Consider the following 25948-nt stretch of genomic DNA (forward strand, 5'->3'; position numbering starts at 1 on the left):
AGCAAAGGTGGACCAACATATTAATGACCATGATTTTGGAATGAGATGTTTAATAATTAGCTGGTTAGTAAATTTAGTCAAGTTAGCTACTACTGGGATTGGATTGAAAACCTACAGGAGGGTAGGGTAGCGCTCCAAGACCAGGGTTGGAGATCCCTTTGCCTTGTTTCCCAAAAGCATCTTAAATCAAAGTGCGTTGTTAGAACCTTTGTAGGAGCATAGTTACATCTATGAACTGTTTCCCAAAACTATCATTATTAAGGTGCACTTGATAACACTCGTAAACAAATGCTTGCCTCAGAACAGCTAAGTGCATCCTTACATTCTTTTTTGGCCTCCCGTGTCACTTTATACACAGAAGATCTCAGCTAAACATAGAATCACGTGGTATATCTTATCTCTATGACTGCAGATAACTTCAGAACAAAGTTGACTCCAAAATAAAGTTGCCTGTGTCTTTGCAATTGATACAAACATGACATAAAAATATTCTTCAAATGAAAACCGCAACCATTAAAATAAAGAGTGGGCCTATTTCAATCGTATTGTAATACATTTCATATTATATTGTGCTAATTGTAGGCTGTCTGTAATTTGCCTCAATATATTTCATGATGTGTAGCCAAAAGCTCACAATGGGGAAAATGTGTGATTTAATGCATTTTTATTTGGTAAGCATTAGAATAACCTGCCTTAATATTTGCAGCCATAAGGTGGTAATATCTCTCTAGGAATTGACCAGTCAATTACAATGTTAAAAGACACATTTTGAATGGAGAAAGTTTTCACTTTCTGTCGATCCCATCAGTATCGAAACATTCTTCAACAATGCACTTAGCGACCATTCTCTCTGTGTTGTTTTGGGAAACGTGTTAAATCTTTGGCTGTTGTGGGAAAGATGCATCATTAAAAAAACTCATAAGGCTAAATGCCATTGCTATCAGGAAACTGGTCCAAGGACATTATAAATCAAGAATGGGCCACTCCACTCCTCAGTGGCCAGAGTGATGTCACCCTTCTTCCCCATCCCAAGCTAACACAGCTGATTAAACTAATTGTATTTTAAACTAAAGATTATGATTAGTTGATTATTGGAGTCAGGTGTGTCAGCTGGGGCTGGCACAAAAGTGTGACACCAATCAGGCCCGAGGACTGGAGTTGACCATCCCTATCATAAATGAAGATAATTGACAGTATTGAGATACATCCAGTTCAGATTGTAGTATATGTGCAGCTGTGTAACATGTCTGGAACATCATTAGGTAAATCAAACAAGGGGTGGAGTCAAACTAAGACAAAGGGATACAAAATGGCTGTTCAGAGACACTGTAGTTATTGCAAATGTCAAAGAAATATGTACAATTGCAACTAAAAACTAGATAATAATGGCGCTCTGTATTACATTCCTTCTACTTCTTACCTTTGGCTGTTCAGCTACAGTTCAGCAGCTTTATCGGGAAGCGGAATCTTGGAGCCAAGTGGCAAATACCCCTGGGAGATTAGTTCCACAGTATAGGCCTGTTCAAGAACCAGCCAGATTTCAACCAAGTCCTCTGCAATGGCCCGCCAGAGTCCAGACACCTCAATTTCAAAACCCTTTCCTCCAGTCAAAGCAGACCTTCAATGAGACTTTGACCTGGAGATATCCTGAAGATCCAGTCAAAGAGGTGCAGTTGGCTATTGATGAGCAGAGACCGCTGCCTGTGCCTGCCAGTAGCATTGCAGTTCAATGTGGGGAGACTGCTGCTCGTGTGGAAGTGAAACGAGATCTGCTTGGTATCGGCCAACTCATTCACCCAGCGGATCTTACCTTGGGAGGCTGTGCTGTCACCGGGGAGGATGCTTCCGCTCAAGTTCTGATCTTTGTCACTGAGCTGCACGAATGTGGCAGCACTCTGACGGTAACATTGAGCATTAGCATCGTTATGACTTTTCTAGGTTGACTACCATTGATTTTTTTACAATGTCGTTTGCTGCTCTGATTCCAGATGACTGACGATTCACTTGTCTATGTCTTCACACTACGTTATACACCAGCCACCCTGGGCAGCAGCCCCATTGTTCGGACTAGAGAAGTGGTGGTCTGGGTTGAGTGCCACTATCAAAGGTGAGTTGATTACACCTGCATTGTGGAGTTTTATTTATTTTGTCAGTTCAATCAACTTTGGATACGCTTCCTTGGCCATTTGGTTTCACATTTAAAGACTCCTTTACAGAAATCATGTGAGCAGTGATTCAGTGAAGCCCACCTGGAATCCCTATGCCTCCACTAAGGTTGCAGAGGAGCTCCTCTACTTCTCCCTGAGGCTAATGACTGGTTAGTAACTGCTTGTCCTTGCCATATTGGCATTGCTCTTGACAGGCATTGACTTAAGTGCTGTCTCTGCACTTGTTTGTAAACTATGGTGTTGCCAACTGGCAAATGTAACCGCCGCTTAGTTATTGGAATGAGGTGGCTACCCCAGAGTGCAAAAGGATGGCAGTTACATTTGCCATGATAAAACCACACTGCTGATGTACAGACCCTGCTCTAGTTTATCTGCCTTGGAATAAGCATTACTGTTGCCTTGTCTTCGCAGACAACTGGCATTTGGAGAGACCCAGCAAAGAGTACGTCCTTGGAGATAATATTAACTTTGAAGCTTCTGTCGTCCAGTTCTTCCATGTGCCCCTCCGAGTCTTTGTGGACACCTGTGTAGCCACAGTCATCCCAAACGCCAACGCTGTCCCAAGATATGCCTTCATCGAGAACCGTGGGTGAGTATCCTTTGTAAGGTACTTGATCTAGTTCACGGACTAATAGTTTGCTTTAATCTGATAAGGAAAGCATTTCCCATTCCTTCCACCTGCCCACACTTCAAATCAACAGCCACCTTAAATGGCATCCTTCCAGAGTTTCAGCAGTGTAGGTAGCCTAATTTTTATTTTGTGGCCTTCAGTTGTCTGGTCGACACCAAGCTGACAGGATCCAGATCCCAGTTCATACCTCGCACCATGGATGACACGCTCCAGTTCCAGATCGAAGCCTTTAGGTTTCATGTTGTGAACACTGGCTCAGTGAGTAGTTAATCCTGAGATCTTCTGCAAATTAGCTTCGGAATGTCCAAATTTACAGAATTGGCTGTTTTGATTCACTTCAATCAAAAATAAGTATGCTATGTCCAATATGGCTTGTGTTGTACCCAACATGACGTTGCTTTGAATTGATGTCAAATGTACTAATTGTTATGTGGTACCAATGCTGAGACTTCAACACATTTCAACAGCTATACATTACCTGCCTCCTGAAAGCCACAACCGCTTCATCCCCTATTGATCATGAGAACAAGGCTTGTTCCTTCTCAAATGGGTAAGTCTGGGTATATATGGCAGGGTGTGCACTTTGCTTGTACGTACTATATGCAACACTCTCTTTTCAATAGATGGCGCGAGGCCAATAAGAAAGACCAGGTGTGTGGCTGTTGTGACACAGACTGTGGCATGAGAAGGGAACCGGATCCAGGTACATGTGCACTACAGTCCAGTGTTTGTCGTTCCTGGATAAAAATGTGCACCTGGGGTGCACACCTTTGTCCTAATCAAGTACTTACAGACTTGATTCACGTAAGCCCTTGGCTGCAAACTCTAGTGCTAGGCTGGAAAAAAGTGCACCCTCTGCATAAATGACTTGCTCTCTGTTTTGTTATGTCGGACCCCAGTAAGCCGACACCAACAGCAGCAGCTAGTATAATGGATCCTAATAAATCAAATCAGGAAGGTTTTCTGCTCTTCCTAGATTTCCGGTGGGAGCAAGAAGCGTCTATTGGTCCTCTCAACATCAAAGAAAAGCTTCTTGACTGATGGCCTATTTAATCATTTGGACTGACATTCCTGTTGAACAAACACATTATGGATGATTAAAAAAAATATGGATTTTAAGGAATTTGTCGTGATTCTTTTGTTCATGAGCTTTTTTTAACGTGTAACTAGGTGTAAAATGAAGTACTACTTTTGGCTTGCTTCCTCGTGTCGAGGCACAGATCTGGGGAAGTGTACCAAAAAATGTCCATTTTTGAAAGGTCCACAAGAACACTGTGGTTCCTCTGTGGAGATGGGAGAACCTTCCAGGGGACAACCATCTCTGTAGCTTTACACCAATTAGGCCTTTCTGGTAGGGTGGCCAGATGGAAGCCCCTCAGTGAAAGGCACATGACAGCCCGTTATGAGGTTACCTTAAGGTACCTAAAGACTCTCAGACCATGAAAAACAAGATTCTCTGGTCTGATGTAAACATGATGGAACTATTTTGGCCTGAATGCCAAGAGTCATGTCTGGAGGAAACCTTGCACCATCCCTACGGTGAAGCATGGTGTTGGCAGCAAGGACGGGGAGACTAGTCAGGATCGAGGCAAAGTACAGAGAGATCAATGATGAAACCTGCTCCTGAGCGCTCAGGACCTCAGACTGGGGTGAAGGTTCACCTTCCAACAGGACAACGACCCTAAGCACACAGCCAAAACAATGTAGGAGTGGCTTCTGGACCAGTCTCTGATTGTCCTTGAGTGGCCGAGCCAGAGCCTGGACATGAACCCGATCAAATATATCTAGAGAGACCCGCAAATAGCTGTGCAGCAACGCTTTCCATCCAACTTGACAGAGCTTGAGAGTATCTGCAAAGAAGAATGGGAGAAACTCCCAAATACAGGTTTGCTAGGCTTGTCGCGTCTTACCCAAGAAGACTTGAGGCTGTAATCAATGCCAAAGGTGCTTCAATAAAGTACTGAGTAAAGGGTCTGAATACAAATGTAAATGTGATATGAGGGGTTTTTGTATATAGAATTGATAAAAAATTAAAATAAAATGTTTTTGCTTTATGGGTTATTGTGTGTAGCTTGATGAGGGGAAAAAATGATTTAATCTATTTTATAATATTGTTCAACTTAATAAAACATGTAAATGTCAAGGGGTCTGAATACTTTCCCGAAGCACTACATGTACTGGATGGTGTCACTGCTTACAAATATCTGGGCATCGGATAGCTGTCTTTTAAAAAGCATATTAAAGAGTCAGGCTGACGTGTACTCAAAGCATGCGCAGACCAACTGGCAAGTGTCTTTACGGACATTTTCAATCGTGACCAAGTCTTTAATACCTACATTTTTCAAGCAGACTGCCATAGTCCCTGTGCCCAAGAAAGCGAAGGTAACCTGCCTAAAAGACTACCGCCCCATAGCATTCACGCTGGTAGCCATGAGATGCTTTCAAAGGCTGGTCATGGTCTAGGGTTTCTGGGATAATGGTGTTGATGTGAGCCATGACCAGCCTTTCAAATATTTTTATGGCTACACATGTGAGTGCTACGGGTTGGTAGTAATATTTGGCAGGTTACCTTAGTGTTCTTGGGCACAGGGTCTACGGTGGTCTGCTTGACAGACTCGGACAGGGAGAGGTTGAAAATGTCAGTGAAGACACTTGCCAGTTGGTCAGCGCATGCTCCGAGTACACGTCCTGGTAATCCATCTGGCCCAACAGCCTTGTGAATGTTGACCTGTTTAATCTCTTGCTCCTACCCGACATGCAGGCGTCCCATCTAGGCATCTGGAAATGCAAATGCGCTACGCTAAATGCTAATAGCACTCGTTAAAACTCAAACGTTCATTAAAATACACATGCAGGGTACTGAATTAAAGCTACACTCGTTGTGAATCCAGGCAACAAGTCCGATTTTTAAAATGCTTTTTGGCGAAAGCATGAGAAGCTATTATCTGATAGCATGTAACACCCCAAAAGACCCGCAGGGGACGTAAACAAAATAATTAGCATTGTCGGCGCTACACAAAACGCACAAATAAAATATAAAACATTCATTACCTTTGACCATCTTCTTTGTTGGCACTCCTAGATGTCCCATAAACATCACTATTGGGTCTTTTTTTAAATTAAATCGGTCCATATATAGCCTAGATATCGATCTATGAAGACTGTGATCAAGGAAAAAAATAGCGTTTTATAAGTATAAGTTGACGATAAACTTTCACAAAACACTTCGAAATACTTTTGTAATGCAACTTTAGGTATTAGTAAACGTTAATAAGTGATCAAATTGATCACGAGGCGATGTATATTCTATAGCTGTACGTCTGGAAATAATGCCGGGTAATCTCAACCAAAATATCCGGTCGGAGACTGGAAGAAAGGCGCTACCTTGTGTCCGTTTGACCAAGAAACAAATCGTAGGCAAATGACAAGACTGTTGACATCGTCGTTTCCTGCGCTTTTCGATGAAACACACGTTCTGTTATAGTCACAGCCGTGATTTAACCAGTTTTATAAACGTCTGAGTGTTTTCTATCCACACATACTAATCATGTGCATATACTATATTCCTGGCATGAGTAGCAGGGCGCTGAAATGTTGCGCGATTTTTAACACAATGTTCGAAAAAGTAGGGGGTAGGAGAAACAGCTAAATATCTTACATCGGCTGCGGGGAGAGCGTGATCACAAAGTCGTCCGGAACAGCTGATGCTCTTATGCATGTTTCAGTATTACTTGCCTCGAAGCGAGCATAGAATTTATTTACATTGACTTGCGAAAGTATTTACCCTCTTGGCATTTTTACGAATTTTGTTGCCTTACAACCTGGAATTAATATTGATTTTTTTTTTGGGGGGGGTATGTATCATTTCATTTAGACAACATACCTACCACTTTGAAGATACAAAATGTAAAAAATTGTGAAACAAACAAGAAATAAGACAAAAATGAACTTGAGTGTGCATTACTATTCCCCCCCAAAGTCAATACTTTGTAGAGCCACCTTTTACAGTAATTACAGCTGCAAGTCTTTATAAGCTTGGCACATCTAGTCACTGGGATTTTTGTCCATTCTTCAAGACAAAACTGCTCCAGCTCCTTCAAGTTGGATGGGTTCCACTTGTGTACAGTAATCTTTAAGCCTAGCATTCAGCAGGCAACATTTTCACAAAAACAAGAAAAGCATTCAAATAAAATAATTTACCTTTGAAGAACTGTGGATGTTTTCAATGAGGAGACTCTCAGTTAGATAGCAAATGTTCCGTTTTTCCAAAAATATTATTTGTGTAGAGAAATCTCTCCGTTTTGATCATCACGTTTGGCTGAGAAAACCCCGAAAATTCAGTCATCAAAACGCCAAACTTTTTTCCAAATGAACTCCATAATATCGACAGAAACATGGCAAACGTTGTTTAGAATCAATCCTCAAGGTGTTTTTCACATATCCATTCGATGATAAGTCATTCGTGGCAGTTTAGTTTCTCTCCTGAATCACATGGGAAAATACATGCAGCTGGAGATTACGCACCAATTTCGAAGGAGGACACCAGGCGGACACCTGGTAAATGTAGTCTCTTATGGTCAATCTTCCAATGATATGCCTACAAATACGTCACAATGCTGCAGACACCTTGGGGAAACGACAGAAAGTGTAGGCCCGTTCCTGGCGCATTCACAGCCATATAAGGAGACATTGGAACACAGCGCCTCAAAAATCTGGCTCACTTCCTGTTTGAAGTTTCATCTTAGTTTCGCCTGTAGCATTAGTTCTGTGGCACTCACAGACAATATCTTTGCAGTTTTGGAAACGTCAGAGTGTTTTCCTTCCAAAGCTGTCAATTATATGCATAGTCGAGCATCTTTTCGTGACAAAATATCTTGTTTAAAATGGGAACGTTTTTTTATCCATAAATTAAAAGAGTGCCCCCTATATCCAAGAAGTTAAGTTATACCACAGATTCTCAATTGGATTGAGGTCTGACCTTTGACTAGGCCATTCCAAGTCATTTAAATGTTTCCCCCTAAACCACTTGTGTTGCTTTAGCAGTATGCTTAGGGTCCTTGTCCTGCTGGAAGGTGAACCTCCGTCCCAGTATCAAATCACTGGAAGGCTGAAACCGGTTTCCCTCAAGAATTTCCCTGTATTTAGCGCCATCCATCATTCCTTCAATTCTGACCAGTTTCCCAGTCCCTGCCAATGAAAAACATCCCCACAGCATGATGCTGCCACCACCATGCTTCACTCTGAGGATGTTGTTCTCAGGGTGATGAGAGGTGTTTGGTTTGCACCAGACATAGTGTTTTCCTTGATGGTCAAAAAGCTACATTTTTGTCTCATCTGACCTGAGTACCTTCTTCCATATGTTTGGGGAGTCTCCCACATGCCTTTTGGCGAACACCGAACGTGTTTGCTTATTTATTTCTTTAAGCAATTGCTTTTTTTCTGGCCACTATTCCGTAAAGGCCAGCTCTGTAGAGTGTATGGCTTAAAGTGGTCTTATTGACAGATACTCCAATCTCCGCTGTGGAGCTTTGCAGCTCCTTCAGGGTTTATCTTTGTTCTCTTTGTTGCCTCTCTGATTAATACCCTCCTTGCCTGGTCCATGAATCTTTGTGTACGGCCCTCTCTTGAAAGGTTTGTTGTAGTGCCACGTTCTTTATATTTTTAAATAATGGATTTAATGGTGCTCCGTGGGATGTTGAAAGTTTCTGATATTTTTTTATAACCCAACCCTGATCTGTACTTCTCCACAACTTTGTCCCTGACCTGTTTGGAGAGCTCCTTGGTCTTCATGGTGCTACTTGCTTGGTAGTGCCCATTGCTTAGTGGTATTGCAGACTCCGGGGCCTTTCAGAACAGGTGTATATTTACTGAGATCATGTGACAGATCATGTGACACTTAGATTGCACACAGGTGGACTTTATTTAACTAATTATGTCACTTATTTGGGGGCTTCATAGCAAAGGGGGTGAATACATATGCACACACAACTTTTCCATTTTTTATTATACAATTTTTTGAAACAGGTAATCTTTTTCATTTCACTTTAGCAATTTGAAATCCACATGAAATCCAAATAAAAATGCATTTAAATTACAGGTTGTAATGCTGCAAAATAGGAAAAATGCCAAGGGGATGAATACTTTTGCAAGGCACTGTAGCTCGTCTGGTAGGCTTGTGTCACTGGGCACCTCTCAGCTGTGCTTCCATTTGTAGTCTGTAATAGTTTGCAAGCCCTGCCACTTCCGACGAGCACCGGAGCCGGTGTAGTACGATTCAATCTTAGTCCTGTATTGACGCTTTGCCTGTTTGATTTTTTGTCGGCTTCTGGGTTAGATTCCCACTCCTTGAAGTGTCCTGCCAGGGCCAGCGTAGAGCCTGGATTTCAAGCTCAGCACATCTGGGACTTGTTGGATCGGCGGGTGAGGGCTAAGAACCCCCCCAAAAAAAATGTGTGGCAACTGGCAGGTGCCTTGGAGGGAGAGTGGGGTAACATCTCACAGCAATAACTGGCAAATCTGGTGTAACCAGTCAACTTCATCAGTGAGGCAAAGGTACATATTTCAGAGCTTGAAATTGCCTTGTCTCATGACTTAAATATTGATAAAACAATTTAAAATACAGTGCTGGTGGGGCTACCACTCATAGGAACCATCTGATATTTTATTTGAACTAAAATGTGACTTTCACAATTAGGTCTATTCCAATGTACTATATCCATCCCATTAAAATGTGAATCAATGGACTGCAACAATGCAAATTATATTTTAGATTGTCACAACCAATAGTAATAAAAGGACTAGTCTCTACCAAACCATTACATTAGTCTTGTTTAGTTACAGGGTGTATTCCTGACTAATGGAAAAGTAGTCAACACATTTATTTCAGGAACTGTGGGTTTGATTTAAAAAGGACTTAATACTGTTGAGTGGGCAGGGACAAATAAAAAATACATGACCTTTCGGTGTTGATTAGAGTAGCTATACCATAAAAGCTGTCTCGATTATATGTAATGATTTACGAAACCCTGAAATGGGGTCTTTGCAAACTTCGTAGTGGTGAATGCATTGTGTTACAAGCTCATTTGCTGGTATTTTTAGAAATTGTTTGAAAGAATATGTTTTTTTGGACCATGGTGCTGCATTGTCATGTCAGTGTTACATCAAACAGGACTTTAGTTGTCCTTTAGGTCCAGAGTGACTGTAATTTTACCATTTTATCAATAGTGCTGAAGCTATTGGGTGATGAGGATTTACAATCTGTTTGGCTTTTTAGTTTGTCAAGGCTAACAATATGCCAATTCCGTTTCATATCGTGTTTGATGCATTTCACACAACTCCATGAAACACCTCTTATTCCTCCACACATTCATAAAAATCCATATTTATCCACCATAATAGAAGTGGAACGGGTCCAATGGATTTGCAGACTTCCATTCTTCTGGAGTTCTCCAGCTGTAAAACCCCCCAGAAAAAAACAAGTTAAATTATGCAAATGTTCAACTGCAAGACATGGTGAGAATTTGGAAAAAAAATAAAGATGCAATACTTTTGATTTTCAGTAAATACTGTGAAGGACTTAAAATAATTATATCCATTTTTTGTTCGGTATGTTTAATTATTTCAATGCAAAAGCTTTCAGATGAGATTTGTTTAACCTTTCGTAATAGAGCACTGGGTGTAGAAAGTTAAACTCACCAATCTCTAGGCAACCCTAAACCCATTATTACATTAATTAACCCTTATGGCTTTGCCTTTTGCAGTGCTTGACAAATATTACAACAGAAACTTTATCAAAATTATTCAATAGCACATTTATTGAGATAAACCAAGCGCTTGACAATGTTAATTAAAAAAAAACGTTTTTGAGTAATTTATTTTATACTTTTCTATGGCTCTAATTTGCAGCTGGGGTGTTGCATCTGCCATTGTGTTTATCACTCTCTGACATAGACCCTCGCTTTCTGTGAAATAATTATGTTCAGGAAACACTTGAATGGTGAAGGCTGACCCAAGAGCAGCTCTGCCTTTCGATCCTATCAGTATCGACACCTTCTCCAACGATACACATAGCAACCCTTCTCTCTGCATGGTGTCTTGGGAAACGCTTGTTACGTTGTAGGAAAGATGCATCGTCAAAACACCCAGAGGCCTCCGTTCCATCCCTATCGGGAAACCGGGCCCAGGTCTACTGGAAGCTGAGTGTACCATCTCTAAACAATGTTTTCTCACATTGTTTCACGTGTTCCTACATTTGCATTTCCAGTTTGCTTGTTTCCCTTTTATTTAGCTATTTATTCAGATGTATATAATAATTACCATGGAAATGGGGCCTCTTTGTGGGAAGAAAAAGCCACCCTGCAGAGAGAGATTATTTCTGCTGTATCTTTTTCTCTATAGATGCATATAAAATAATGAAAAGCATTCATCAAATATTTCAAAGGCACATTAGTTTATGGAGATTGGCAGGTTTTCGCCCATAAAAATATGCTAATAATTGGGACTTTCTAGTTGCTATTTAAGTCTAATCAGTAACAATGGGTAAAAAGTTGTGAAGAAAAATCTTGTTTGTAACACTTTGCTTGTGCCCCTTTAATTGTGTTTCTTGGCAGTCATCCACATTGGTTTTATTCACGAATTACCAGAAATTGAGTATGCAGCGTATTCCTACTGTAGTTTGCATGAAATGAAAAGTAAGTTGTCTTTTAAGGGTGGCACTTTAATAAAAATGTAAATATATTTATCAAAGGCGGAGAGATGAATGTCAGCCCAGCTCTTGGTGACCCATTGCTAAGGGCCATGCAAATCTGTCTCTTTAAAGGCCTGGTGAGATTGCAAAATTGATCTCCTACCTAATTGGGACCTGTTAGACTGCTTTGATTTTCTCAAATGGCATAGGAATACTGTAGACACCAACCACACACAGGGACTCTGACAGACGGACAGACGGCTGCCTTCAGTCTGTCGGTCTGTCTATATGTTTTTCTGTAATTACACGGTGCCCTAAACATCCGTTACTGTCCTTTTGAAAATAGTGGCCTTCAAAATAAATGTTTTCCCTGTCTGTGACTGTGCTATTATGATGTCTCATAGAATTTAATTAACAAGAACAGTGCTTACTGTAATCCCTTTTTCCATAGAGCACAATGTCAAGACAGATGTTATTTCCTGCCTTGAAATGTCATGTCCAAAGAAACTTTCTGAAGCCAGATCTCTGAAATATGCCTGAAGGGCCCATCCTGTTTCAGTACATGTGTGGTCAAACTGTATGATAGCTATTTTCTAAACGGAGACGTACCCACCAGAACTAGATGCTCAAGTCGCAGACCAACTTCATTCATGTGACACATTTCTGTCATAGTCCAGCCAAGTGTAGAACACTGTGTGACCGGGTTGTTGTGAGACTGGAGGAGGAGAAGGGGACAGAATGGGAGTGTAATCATGGGATGGATGGCCAGGAGCAGAGGTGACTGGAGAAGTGTATGGCTCAGCAGATTCTGCGGGACTGGTCGCTTGTCTTCCGCTGACCCTCGACCTTGTCTGTCCAAACCTCCTCTCCCATGGCCTCCAGTGTCCCCGAAAACTCTTACACCCAGTCCTCTGCTCCAACCCTGTGCTGTGGTTAACACTTTCAAAGGATCTTGTTCCCCAACTTCTTAAATGAATGGACTTTTCTCCTAATAAATGTGTTGCAGGCAACATGAATTTAGTCAATTTTCTGTGGTAAAGCAGAATGTCTCAGCATCTGTCCTTGTGAGCAGGTGTGTTCCAGTACTCACTTAATTATGTTAAATTGGTCAATTAATTGACTAATGGTGTGCATATAAGACCACTTGAAGAAGGTTAACTAAGGGTTAGGAATATACACAGGACTTCCGGGACTAAAACCCATCTTTTTAAACGGAGAGATGAATCAGGAAAGGTATGCCCACAGGGATGACAGAGTAAGAGGTAGAGGGAGAAAGACAGATGTTCAGAATATAGTCGTTTTGTGACAGCCTCTCAAGGGTCCTCATATATGCAGGCTGTTAATTATTTAGATGCAGTTGTGTTTTTCCTCTCCTCCTTGATTAGTCCCGGCTGAGTGACTGTGCGTCTTTTAGGGTCCCCAGGGAAGGCTATTCCAATGCAAGGTCATAGGGTGACGAGTCTCAACAGAACAGTGGAAATTTATTTTGTTGGTCATAAAGACATAATCCCACATTTCCTGGGGCAAAACACATACAAAAAAAACATTCCGAAGTGTTCACTGCAAGTTTGCTTGTGCTTTTTTCCCAGAGGAAATAAAACGTTAAAAGCATCTGCTAATCAGCCAAATTTTTGAAGAACTTGTGCCCAAAACTTAGACAAGGATTAGCTAATCACTGAAGATGAGTAGGATGTGGAAGAGAGGGGGCGTGCTTGCTCTACACACAGCCATACCAGGAGAGGTCTGTTAGAAGGGGTCTGTTGTGTCCCAAAATCTAATCCAATCCTTCATCCACTTTCAGGAGCATGTTCGTGTTCCTCTGGTGGCCTCGTTTAAGCTGTCCACCTGAGGCTCACACACTGACACCATCTACTCCATTACCCCACATACCCATTTATTAGTAATTTAGGCCTCTATTAAATCTGCATTGCGGAAGTTCAGCTTTACAGCTTGATTGAAATTTAAAGGCAAAGTTCCTGCTTTAGCGACTACTGCATTCATGGTAAATGCACCATATGTCGTCGGCTCAATCTGAAATAGCCTTTAAATATCTATTGTGGAATCTGTAACGTTACAGCAGATACAGGGCCTTTCTATAAACTAGGGTACCAGTAAGGATGTCCTACACTGGACAGACAACTTGTTACAGCTGTTGATAAGTCATTGATAATAATTTTGTTCATGTCATTGCATTAAGATATAAGGGGGATCATAACTTTATCAATAAAATTCACAAGCTGATTTAGAACCTACAGTATGTTTCATCCTTTATCATGATTGTTGTCTTGAGGATTTGTCCAAAATCATGTGACATACAACTTTTTTTCCATATTTTATGGCAGTTAAGCATTAATCAGTTAAAATAGACATTGAACTTGAACCCTGTAAAAATCCCTTTTTTTCTATAGAGATCTCAGAAATGCAGTATAACTAGGTAACATTTCATGTCTCCTTATGTTACGGGGTGAAAATAATTTTAATGGGCACCCAAATCCAACATAATGTATGCATTGCAACATTGAATGCTTCTAACCAAAATAATGACCTTACCTTGACACAATAATTGTTTGATGCACATTTGGTGTCCAACTGATAAGTTCAGCATGGATATTTTCAGACATCATCATCTGATCCAGGAAGGAATTTTCCAAATGACAGTCAAGTGACAAACAGCTGTTATGATAGGTCATGTGATGCAACAACAGCCCATGTGCTGGAAAAAAAGATGTTCCTGAGGAATGTCAAGAATATTTTGCTGTCTCATTGTTATGCCTGTAAAGACAGTTGTGCATAGATCCACGTTGTGTTGAATATGCCTAGCGAATTGATGTTGATCATCTGTTGTTGTCTGCTTGATTTACAGCAGGGTCTTGATAGAATTACAGAGAAAGCATAACGGTAATGAGTTCATGGTTTCATGTGTTTTTGTGCCTTGGATTGACATTCCATGTCACAGGGAAAACTATTGATTATTTTCTTTTTTATACTGAATATAATGACAATAAATGACATGGCCTAGTGGGCTTATTCACACTATGATCTGTTTATGAAATTTAAAACGGTATATGTTTTTTTTTCTCCATGTTAGAAATGCAACAAACAAAGAAATCCCCAATTTCGTGATATCTAATTGCGATCCAATAACGATCTTCTCTCATTACTGAAACACTCCAACGGGCTCGGGAGAGGTGACGGTCGAGTCATATTTTTACATGACCCGCCAAACCCGCCCGCTTAACTTGAGAGCCAGCTGCATCAATGTGTTGGTCTTCATTCAACCGACGACCGAAGTCAGTCTGCAGGTTCCCGGCCCGCCACAAGGAGTCGATAGAGTGCAATGAGCCAAGTAAAGCCCCCCTGGTCAAACCCTTCCCTAACCTGGATGACGCTGAGCCAATTGTGCACTGCCCTATGGAACTCTCGGTTGTGACACAGCCTGGGATCAAAACCGGGTCTGTAGTGACGCCTCATGCACTGCGATGCGGTTCCTTAGACAGCTGCGCCACTCCGGAGGCCTTGTCCTGCAATTTTAAACAATATAAGGGGCTTGAACTTGAATTTGGAGCTCAAAAATTCAAGTAGACTACCGTAATAGGCCTACTGTTAAAATCCGATTTTCTCAATTTGATGCTTGAAAAGTTATTGTAATTATTGTAGCCAATTTATACGTTCTTCTGCTCCCTTATAATTATCTGTGACTTCATTTTTTATCAGTTTTTGTGAGCGAAGTGACCGCTTCTGTTTGTTTGATGCGGTAAAACCACCTGCAACTGCTATGAGGACGACAACATCTAACATTGGTTACAACTTGACTTTCCATACAAATCCTCCTATTAAAAAAAGAACCTGGTTTTTGGTCACTTTCTCATTATAAAAACAGCGATGTTGAGATTCAAAGGGTGGGATTAATGCTACCGCTATTCATGGCTTTATTATGTGTGCCTGCGTCAGACACATTGACTTCATAAAAATCGGCATGAATGACTCCAACCTAATTTGTCAGGCAATGTCCACATGATTTTCAAATATTTTAGAATTTAATAGTAATTTTAATATCAATGCATTGGCAAGGCCCCCCAAAAAAATCATTATTCTTAACCCTCCTGTTGTGTTCATTTCATGTTAATTACTTCTCTGTTCCCGGTCCAAAATGACCTCCCCATTATAGCTGATTATAAATCCATAATAATACATATATCATCACCTAATGTTGTGTTAGATCTTTTTATCAACTGAAGTTCTTGTGAACATTACATGTTTTGAACTTCTATTGGCTATTTATGGCCTGTAGGCCTCATTGGCCTGAGCTCACACAACTTGTTTTGAATAAAAAAAGCATAATTTATGGATTATTTTTACTGTACAAATACTCAGATGAAACATATTGTGCTGTTTATCACAGACTACTTTGTGTCAAAGTTTAACAAGGACACTCTCCTCCTCACCAGTGTCATGATCAAATATATGATCAAGAACCTCACATACAGTATATCGTTTGGTCATTGTGCTGCCACAGAATGAATTGTGAACAAGGCCTCAAAAAAGCTTTATATATTTAAACAATGTTGCAATTGTTTGTGAGAATGACAACAGGTGGGGTTCCCGTGGGGGAAAGATTCTTTTGGGGAATGTTTCCTGTGGGGGTTGCCATGGAAGCCAAGAAGGGTAGTGAGGGGTGTGTGTGTGTGTGTGTGTGTGTGTGTGTGTGTGTGTGTGTGTGTGTGTGTGTGTGTGTGTGTGTGTGTGTGTGTGTGTGTGTGTGTGTGTGTGTGTGTGTGCGTGTGTATATGTGGTGTGTGCTTGAACACACATGCATGTTGGGGTCTGGGAGATGAAGTGTGTCCACCTGATGAATGAGCATGTGCCTTAACTGAATTTTATACACCAATTGTAGTCTCACCCATTAATTTCTAATGACCTGTCATTTTTGACCTCAGAACTCAACAGATGTACAATAAAACACCCAAAATGTTATGAAGATCATCAAAATGTATTTTATGTTCAGATGCCCTGTGTGGATGAAGTCATGGAACCTTTTGACAATCAGAACTAGATTAAATTAACTACATTTTTCAGAGAGAGAACTTGTAAATCGGTCCAATTGGACCAGAACACAGCAGGAGGGTTAAATTGGTAAGTAAATTATACAATAGTATAACATTGTATAATGTTATGTCACACATTGGCCCCATTATTTATAGAAAGACCGTTCGACTCAAAGAGTAGAAGTTCTTTGGAAGTTCACTTCTTATTTCTCTTAACTAAAATTAAAGCATGCTTGGATTTCTTTGGCACACACATTTAATGGCACACATAACAGCATGAAAAGTATGACCCATAACATTGTCTAATTCATAATTACTGCTACAGCCATTAACACAAATAGGTTTTGGAATATTCCTGTGGTGTTATATGAAGGTGGACATGCATGTGAGCCAGCAGCCAGGGTGTTGGTGTTAAAGGGGGTATGTGTGTGTGCACGTGCGTGTGTGTGTGCATGTCTTTGTGAGTGGGTGAGGGATGTGCTGCTTTTGTACAATGTATACAGTATTCATCAAGTAAGGTCTCAGGGCTCTACGCTGACCTCTTTTACAAGGAGAAGTTGAAAAATGTAGGCGCACACAAATAAATTTAGGAGCACAATGAACTTATTTTAAGTAATAAAGCTGGAATCCTTCATTTTTCTGGGCACACTGGTGCTCCTATATAAATTCCATGTCTCACAGTGTCAAGACTTCCACCGAAGTGGGCTCCTCTTCTTGTTCGGGCGGCATTCTAGCCATCACCGCTCCATTTTTCATATATCCATTTTTCTTGTTTCCATACATACCTGGTTTTCATTTCCCCAATCAATCTACTTGTATTTAACCCTCTGTTTCCCATCATGTTTTGTGTGTAATTGTTTCATGTTATGTGGTGTTAGTTTACATGCTTTACTTTTATGTTCCGTTTTTTGAGCGCGTTTGATTTATGTAGTGCTCTCGTTTTTGGAACTATAATAAAAGTGTGCCTGTGCCTACTCTGCTCTCCTGTACCTGACTTTGCCTCAAAAACACCATTGACAGAATTACACACCTCCAATGGAGTCAGCAGGAGCAGGAACCCCGGTTAGAGTTTTCGAGGAACGCATCCAGGAACATTCGGCCATGTTACATCATCTTGGTGCCATGATGGAACGCGTTGTCCAGACCATGGATCACTGGAAGAGACAGGAAGGCTCTCCAGTGCCTCGACCAGCGTCTCTCCCTTCCCAGGGAGTATGATGGAACGGCAGCACAGTGCCAGGGATTCTTGTTACAATTGGACCTCTACCTGGCCACTGTGCACCCAGCTCCCTCAGGAGGGGAGAGAGTGGCCACCCTTGTCTCCTGCCTCACAGGAAGAGTGCTGGAGTGGGCAAACGCCGTGTGGAGAGAAGGAGACACGGCGCCAGACCACTTCGAGGAGTTCACCCATCGCTTCAGGGCCGTCTTCGACCATCCACCTGAGGGCAGAGTTGCGGGGGAGAGGCTCTTCCATTTGAGCCAGGGGACGAGGAGCACCCAGGACTTCTCCCTGGAATTCTGGACCTTGGCCGCCGGAGCAGGCTGGAACGACAGGGCCCTCATCGACCATTATCGATGTAGCATACGAGAGGACGTCCAACGTGAGCTGGCCTGCAGGGATGCCACCATTTCCTTTGACCAACTGGTGGATTTGTCTTCCGGTTGGATAACCTGCTGGTCACCCGCGGACGTCCAGAGGAGGCTCTGTCGGTTCCAACATCCAGCACATTTGCACCACACTCATCCAGAGTCCTCTGTTGATCAACTGTTTGTGCCTGATTGTTTCCCTAAGTTTTCCCCACATTCCCAGCATAAGGCGCTCGTCGACAGAGCATTAGCCATTAGGTTAGGGATCCCTATTTTTCCTATAGTTAGTCCCGTCCCTGTGCACGCTCTAGATAGTCGACCATTAGGGTCCGGGCTAATCAAGGAGGCCACCATCTCCTTAGCCACGGTTATGCAGGAGAATCATGGGGAGAGAATCAGTCTCTTTCTCATTGACTCTCCTGCATTTCCTGTGGTACTAGGGCTTCCTTGGTTGGCTCTGCATAACACCAACAGAGGGCCCTCACAGGGTGGTCGCGAGAGTGCTCAGGGAGGTGTGTAGGGGTTTCTGTTGGTGCTATCTTGGTGGAAAGTCCAGACCAGTCCCCCCAGAATACTGTAAAAAGAAGGCTACTCAATTACCACCTCAACGATGGGGGGATTGTGAGATAAATCTCCTGGCAGACGCTGCATTTCTGAGCAGTCACGTGTATCCCCTGTCACAAGCGGAGACGGTGGCTATGGATACATATGTCTCTGAATCCCTGCGTCAGGGGTGCATTCGGCCCTCTACTTCACCTGCCTACTCCTGTTTCTTTTTTTGTGAAGTACGATGGAGGTTTACGCCTGTGCATTGACTATAGAGGTCTCATTCAAATCACGGTGAGGTACAGTTACCACGGCGATTGAGTCAATGTTTGGGCGCGCTTCTTCATGAAACTGGATCTCAGGAGTGCGTATAACCTGGTGCGTATCCGTGAGGGAGACAAGTAGAAGACAGCGTTCAGTACCACCACATGGCATTATGAGTACCTCGTCATGCCGTACGCGTTGATGAATGCTCAATCAGTTTTCCAACCCTGCACGGCTAGGGTGTAGTGGTGCATATCGATGACATTCTTATTTCCTCTGCAACGCGCGCCGAGCATGTGTCCTTGGTGCGCAAAGTACTTGGACGACTGTTGGAGCATGGCCTGTACGTCAAGGTTGAGAAATGCCTGTTCTTTCAGCAGGCCGTCTCCTTCCTAGGGTATCTCATTTCCACATCAGGGGTGGAGATGGAGAGTGACCGTATTGCAGCCGTGCATAATTGGCCGACTGCATAATTGGCCGACTCAATCTAAGAAAGGTGCAGCGATTTTTAGGGTTTGCCAATTACTACCGGAGATTTATCCGAGGTTTTGGCCAGGTTGCTTCGCCAATTACCTCACTGCTGAATGGGGGGTCCTGTAAGGTTGCGTTGGTCTGGCTGAGGCGGACAGGGCTTTTGGTCAACTAAGAGCTTTGTTTACTTCTGCTCCCGTGCTGGCCCATCCTGATCCCTCTTTGGCATTCATAGTGGAGGTGGACACGTCCGAGGCTGGGATGGGAGCCGTGCTCTCACAGCACTCAGGCACAGCACCGAAACTCTGCCCCTGTGCTTTCTTCTCGGAGAAGCTCAGCCCAGCGGAGCGTAACTATGATGTGGGGGACCGGGAGTTGTTGGCTATGGTTAAAGCATTGAAAGCGTGGAGACATTGGCTTGAGGGGGCTAAACATCCTTTTCTCACCTAGACTGACTACTGCAACCTGGACTGACCACCGCAAACCACCACAACGACCTTGGTCACATCTGTCAGTGGATTTCCTAAATGATCTTCCTCTCTCACAGAGAAATACCATGATCCTGGTCGTTGTGGATCATTTTCAAGTCATGTTGTCTCCTCCCTCTGTCTGGTCTCCCTATGGCCCTACAGACTGCAGAGGCCCTGTTTACACACGTCTTCCGGCACTACGGGGTGCCGGAGGATAAAGTGTCAGATCGGGGTCCTCAGTTCACGTCGGGAGTTTAGAAGGCGTTTATGGAACGTCTGGGGGTCTTGATTAGCCTTGCTTCAGGTTTTCACCCCGAGAGTAACGGGCAGGTAGATAGAGTCAACCAGGATGTAGGCAGGTTTCTGCGGTCCTCTTGCCAGGACCGGCTGGGGGAGTGGTCAGTGTTTGTGCCCTGGGCTGAGATGGCACAGAAGTCACTTCGCCCCTCCTCCACTAACCTCTCCCCCTTTCACTGCATATTGGGGTACCAGCCAGTTCTGGCACCGTGGCATCAGGGTCAGACAGAGACTCTTGAGGTGGACGAATGGTTTAGGCGCGCGGAGGAGACATGGGAGGCCGCCCGTGTCCATCTCCAGCGTGTTGTGCGTCACCAGAAAGCCAGCGCGGACTGTCACCACAGTGAGACCCTGGTGTTCGCACCGGGGGACTGGGTCTGGCTCTTGACCTGTAACCTGCCCCTCTGCCTGCCCTGCCGGATACTGGTTCCGCGGTTTGTGGGGCCATTTAAAGTCCTGAGGAGGGTGAACGAGGTATGTTATAGATTACAGCTTCCCCCTGATTATTGTATTAACCCCTCGTTCCATGTGTCTCTCCTCAGGCCGGGGTGGCTGGTCCGCTCCAGGAATCTGAGGTGCGGGAGGTCCCTCCGCCCCCTTTGGACATCGAGGGGGCCCCGGCGTACATTGTTCGTTCCATCCTGGATTCGAGGCATCGGGTGGGGGCCTTCAGTACCTCGTGGAGTGGGAGGGGTATGGACCAGAGGAGAGGTGCTGGGTTCCGGTTGCAGATGTTTTGGATCCTGAAATGCTGCGGGAGTTTCACCGTCGCCGGCCGGATCGCCCTGCGCCTCATCCTCCGGGTCGTCAACAAGGATGGTGTCGGCGCGACGCTGAAGCCGGCGTGTCAAGGAAGGGGAGGGTAATGTCACAACTTCCGCCAAAGTCGGCTCCTCTCCTCACCGGCTTTCTAGCCATCACCACTCCATTTTTCATATATCCATTTGTCTTGTCTTGTTTCCATACCCACCTGGTTTTCATTTCCCCAATCAATCTACTTGTATTTAACCCTCTATTTCCCATCATGTTTTGTGTGTAATTGTTTCATGTTATGTGGTGTTAGTTTACATGCTTTATTTTATGTCCTGTTTTTTGAGCACGTTTGATTTATGTAGTGCTCTCATTTTTGGAACTATAATAAAAGTGTGCCTGTTCATTTTACTCTGCTCTCCTGCACCTGACTTTGCCTCCAATACACCATTGACACACAGCTAAATATTTAGGTGCATATGCGATTAAAATAGTCGCACTATAGCGCTCTGTCTCTTGTATCCAGTGACAAATGAATGTCTCTGTACTGGAAGATGGCGTTAGATAAGAATTGCTTTGTTGTAGGACAGAATAGATCTTTGTTAGTGAAGAGATATGAGAGCCTCCACATTCGTTCCCTGAAAACGTGTCTTCAATTTCTAAGTGTATGAACTTGAAACTGTAACATAGTTTTACAGCTGTATGTCTGTCTTCTCAAACTGACAAATGTGTACCTCTTGCTTAAGCTGAATGGCCATTTTTATCATCAGCAACACATTTATCTTGTTCCGAGAGATATTTCTGTGTTGCTGTTGACAGACAGACTGCTGTGTATTATGTGAACAGATACCGTCTGATGGTTGAATATGATTCTCTCTTAGTGTTTGATTGGATCTGTCTGCCCATGTACGTCAACAATAACTCACATTTTGCAACCCTACCTGTATGATCACAGGTAGGGTTGCAAAATTCTGGTAACTTTCCCCAAGTTTTCCAGAAATCCCAGTTGAAGGATTCCTCGAATCAAAAGTGAATATATAGGAAATCCGAAGTCTTCCAATCAGAATATCTGGAAAACCAGGGAATTTGGGGAAAGTTACGAGAATTGTGCAACTCTAGTCACACGGTAGAGACCTTGTGCTGTCTACAGTACCGCAAGGTGACTATGGTTGCCTAGATGAGTCTTCCCCTCGATGGGGACCCTCCCTGGATGGACTACGTGTGCCAATCTATCATCAAGTTCCTTACTTTAATGCTAAATTGCAATTATTTCACCTCTATGGCCTATTTATTGCCTACCTCCCTACTCTTCTACATTTGCACACACTGTACATAGATTTTTCATGTTTTTTCTATTGTGTTATTGACTTTACACTTGTTTATGTGTAACTCTGTGTTGTTGTTTTTGTCGCACTGCTTTGCTTTATCTTGTCCAGATCGCAGTTGTAAATGAGAACTTGTTCTCAACTGGCCTACCTGGTTAAATAAAGTTTAAATAAATAAATGAAATAAAACTTTGATTGTAACGTTCAAGCAGATGTCAGAATGTCCTGAATGTTATGTGATTCTAGACCATAGTGGACCGGTGATATTTCTGCTAATTGGTATATTAACCCAGTTGTCACAGTCAAAAGAAAACAACACAAACTGTACGTGCTGTACTAGGACACAGTGTTCCCTCATTCAATAATGATGTTTCTAATTAATACTGCGCACAGGGAACATTAATATGTTGCTTCTACAGTAAACCAAATGCCTCAGATATGAAGCATATGCTGAAGTATAATTCAGTAATAACAACAACACAAGGCTAAACTCAAGACGAAAGGTCAACTCTAACCCTCAGTGCCAAAGGTTTCTTATTGTGCTCTCACTGTATCCATTTAAAACATTGTTTGAATGTATAGTGGAGTTGAAATCAAGTGCCGGTGCAGAAGGGAGAGGGTTTGCTTCGATGAACTCTCCTGAATTTGTTTAACTTTCCACACGGTAGTCATGACAACCCTTGCCCTTGTGGGATGTGGAGATTTTCTTGAGGCTAGGACTCTCTTTTACCCACCTTTATCGACCCTTCTCTCACTGTGGATTTTACCCAAGTTTATACACCCTTGTGGATTTTATCTTCTCTCACTGGATCTTACCCACGTTTATCTACCCTTCTCTCACTGTGGATCTTATCCACGTTTCTTCCAAGTTGTGTGGATATGCCAGAGTCATTTTGGATTTGGACCCACATCCCTTACTTGTGATGTGCAAAATATAGATGTAGTCTTTTCAACACTGCTAAGGCGAGGTGACCTTTCTGTGTTATTGCTTTTACAGGCTCCTGGAGTTGTGATGAAAAAGCCCCGTGCATTCTAAGGTTACCTGTCTGCTGTATTAGTTCTAACCCTCTGCCTGGAAAAGCATTCAGTGCATCAATATCTAGTTGGTTGATTATACAGCATCTATTTCTGTAAACATGTATAACCAAAAAGATATGGATGCACTGAATGATGGTATACTGTTGTATAAAATACTCACACTGAAGACGAACTAAGTTGTGTAGACACCTATGGAAACGAACAATTAAATGTCTGTGTATTTGTGTCTGTGTGTGTGTGTGCCTCTGTGTGTATATGTAAACTCATAAAAAAACGTCCTCTCACTGTCAACTGCATTTATTTTCATCAAAGTTAACATGTGTAAATATTTGTATGAACATAACAAGATTCAACAACTGAGACATACACTAAACAAGTTCCCACAGACATGTGACCAACATAAATGGAATAATGTGTCCCTGAACAAAGGGGGTCAAAATCAAAACAAAGTAACAATCAGTATCAGGTGTAGCCACCAGCTGCATTAAGTACTGCAGTGCATCTCCTCATGGACTGCGCCAGATTTGCCAGTTCTTGCTTTGAGATGTTAACCCACTCTTCCACCAAGGCACCTGCAAGTTCCCGGGCATTTCTGGGGAAATGGCCCTAGCCCTCACCCTCCGATCCAACAGGTCCCAGACGTGCTCAATATGACTGAGATCTGGGCTCTTCGCTGGCCATGGCAGAACACTGACATTCCTGTCTTGCAGGAAATGACGCACAGAATGAGCAGTATGGCTGGTGGCATTGTCATAATGGAAGGTCATGTCAGGATGAGCCTGCAGGAAGGGTACACATGAGGGAGGAGGATGTGTTTCCTGTAAAGCACAGTGTTGAGATTGCCTGCAATGACAACAAGCTCAGTCCGATGATGCTGTGACACACCGCCCCAGACCATGACGGACCCTCCATCTCCAAATCGATCCCGCTTCAGAGTACAGGCCTCAGTGTAATGCTCATTGACTTACAACAGGCCAACAAGCCCTCAGTCCAGCCTCTCTCAGCCTATTGTGGACAGTCTGTGTTTGTGACAATCAGATGATCAGCTGTCTGTCTCCCTGTAGCGTTGTCTAGGCGTCTGACAGTATGGACATTGCAACTTATTTCCCTGGCCACAACTGCAGTCCTCATGCCTCCTTGCAGCATGCTAGTCATGTGTGCACCTCAGCCACGCTCAAGGACCTAAACGAATTCATGAACGCCATCGATGCGAGACATTTCTGTGCAGCCATATTCATCGACCTGGCTTTTGACTCTGTCAATCACCACATTCTTATCAGCAGACTCAACAGCCTTGGCTTCTCAAATGATTGCCTCGCTTGGTTCACCAACTACTCTAAAAAGGTTCAGTGTGTCAAATCGGAGGGCCTGTTGTCCGGACCTCTGGCAGTCTCTATGGGGGTGCCACAGGGTTCAATTCTCGGGCCGACTCTCTTCTCTGTATACATCAATGATGCCGCTTTTGCTGCTGGTGATTCTCTCATCCACCTCTATGCAGACGACACCACTCAGTATACCTCTGGCCCTTCTTTGGACACTGGGTTAACCCTCCTCCAGACGAGCTTCAATGCCATACAACTCACTTTCCGTGGCCTCCAACTGCTCTTAAATGCAAGTAAAACTAAATACATGCTCTTCAACCGATCTGCCAGCACATGCCCGCCCGTCCAGCATCACTACTCTGGACGGTTCTGACTTAGAATACAAATTCGCAACAAAGCATCCTTCAATCATGCTGCCAAACATACCCTTGTAAAACTGACCATCCTACCGATCCTCGACTTCAGCGATGGCATTTATAAAATAGCCTCCAACACTCTACTCAACAAATTGTATGCAGTGTATCAAAGTTCCATCCGTTTTGTCACCAAAGCCCCATATACTACCCACCACTGCGACCTGTACACTCTCGTTGGCTAGCCCTCGCTTCATACTCATCGCCAAACCCACTGGCTCTAGGTCATTTACAAGTCTCTGCTAGGTAAAGCCTCCCATTATCTCAGCTCACTGGCCACCATAGCACGCGCTCCAGCAGGTATATCTCACTGGTCACCCCCAAAGCCAGTGCTTCCTTTCCTTCCAGTTCTCTACTGCCAATGACTGGAACAAACTGCAAAAATCACTGAAGCTGGAGACTCATATCTCCGTCACTAGCTTTAAGCACCATCTGTCAGAGCAGCTCATAGATCACTGCACCTGTGCCCATCTGTAAACAGCCCATCCAACTACCTCATCCCCATCCCCATATTTATTTATTTTTTTATCTTACTCCTTTGCACCCTTGTATCTCTACATTTATATATATACATATATATATATATATATATATATATATATATATATATATATATATATATATATATATATATATATATATATATATATATATATATATATACATATATATATATATATATATATATATATATGTATATATATATGTATGTATATATATATGTATATATATATGTATATATGTATGTATATATATGTATGGATGTATGTATGTATGTATATATATGTATGGATGTATGTATGTATGTATATATATATGTATATATGTATGTATATATATATATGTATGGATGTATGTATGTATGTATATATATATATGTGTATATATATATATATATATGTATATATATATATGTATACACATACATATATACA

At 42.7% G+C, this 25948-nt stretch overlaps 1 protein-coding gene across 1 annotated transcript; it reads left to right on the top strand.

Annotated features, from left to right (window-relative positions):
* Positions 1 to 1251: 1251 nt before the first annotated feature.
* On the top strand, positions 1252 to 3912 carry LOC124037584 (zona pellucida sperm-binding protein 3-like). Its single transcript, XM_046352431.1, has 8 exons — positions 1252 to 1901; positions 1989 to 2107; positions 2217 to 2317; positions 2580 to 2757; positions 2940 to 3057; positions 3267 to 3349; positions 3423 to 3502; positions 3776 to 3912. Exons 1-8 carry the CDS (start codon positions 1386 to 1388, stop codon positions 3838 to 3840), a joined length of 1260 nt encoding a protein of 419 aa, XP_046208387.1. The 5' UTR covers positions 1252 to 1385; the 3' UTR covers positions 3841 to 3912.
* Positions 3913 to 25948: the final 22036 nt, after the last annotated feature.

This window comes from Oncorhynchus gorbuscha, linkage group LG06 (genome assembly GCF_021184085.1).
Source record: "Oncorhynchus gorbuscha isolate QuinsamMale2020 ecotype Even-year linkage group LG06, OgorEven_v1.0, whole genome shotgun sequence".
NCBI classification, from domain to species: Eukaryota; Metazoa; Chordata; class Actinopteri; order Salmoniformes; family Salmonidae; genus Oncorhynchus; species Oncorhynchus gorbuscha.

Coding starts and splice junctions, on each gene's coding strand:
- LOC124037584 (XM_046352431.1), top strand. CDS start 1,386: ATGGCGCTCTGTATTACATTCCTTCTACTTCTTACCTTTGGCTGTTCA. Junction 2,108..2,216: donor GTTGAGTGCCACTATCAAAG/GTGAGTTGATTA, acceptor ACTCCTTTACAG/AAATCATGTGAGCAGTGATT. Junction 2,318..2,579: donor CTCCCTGAGGCTAATGACTG/GTTAGTAACTGC, acceptor TTGTCTTCGCAG/ACAACTGGCATTTGGAGAGA.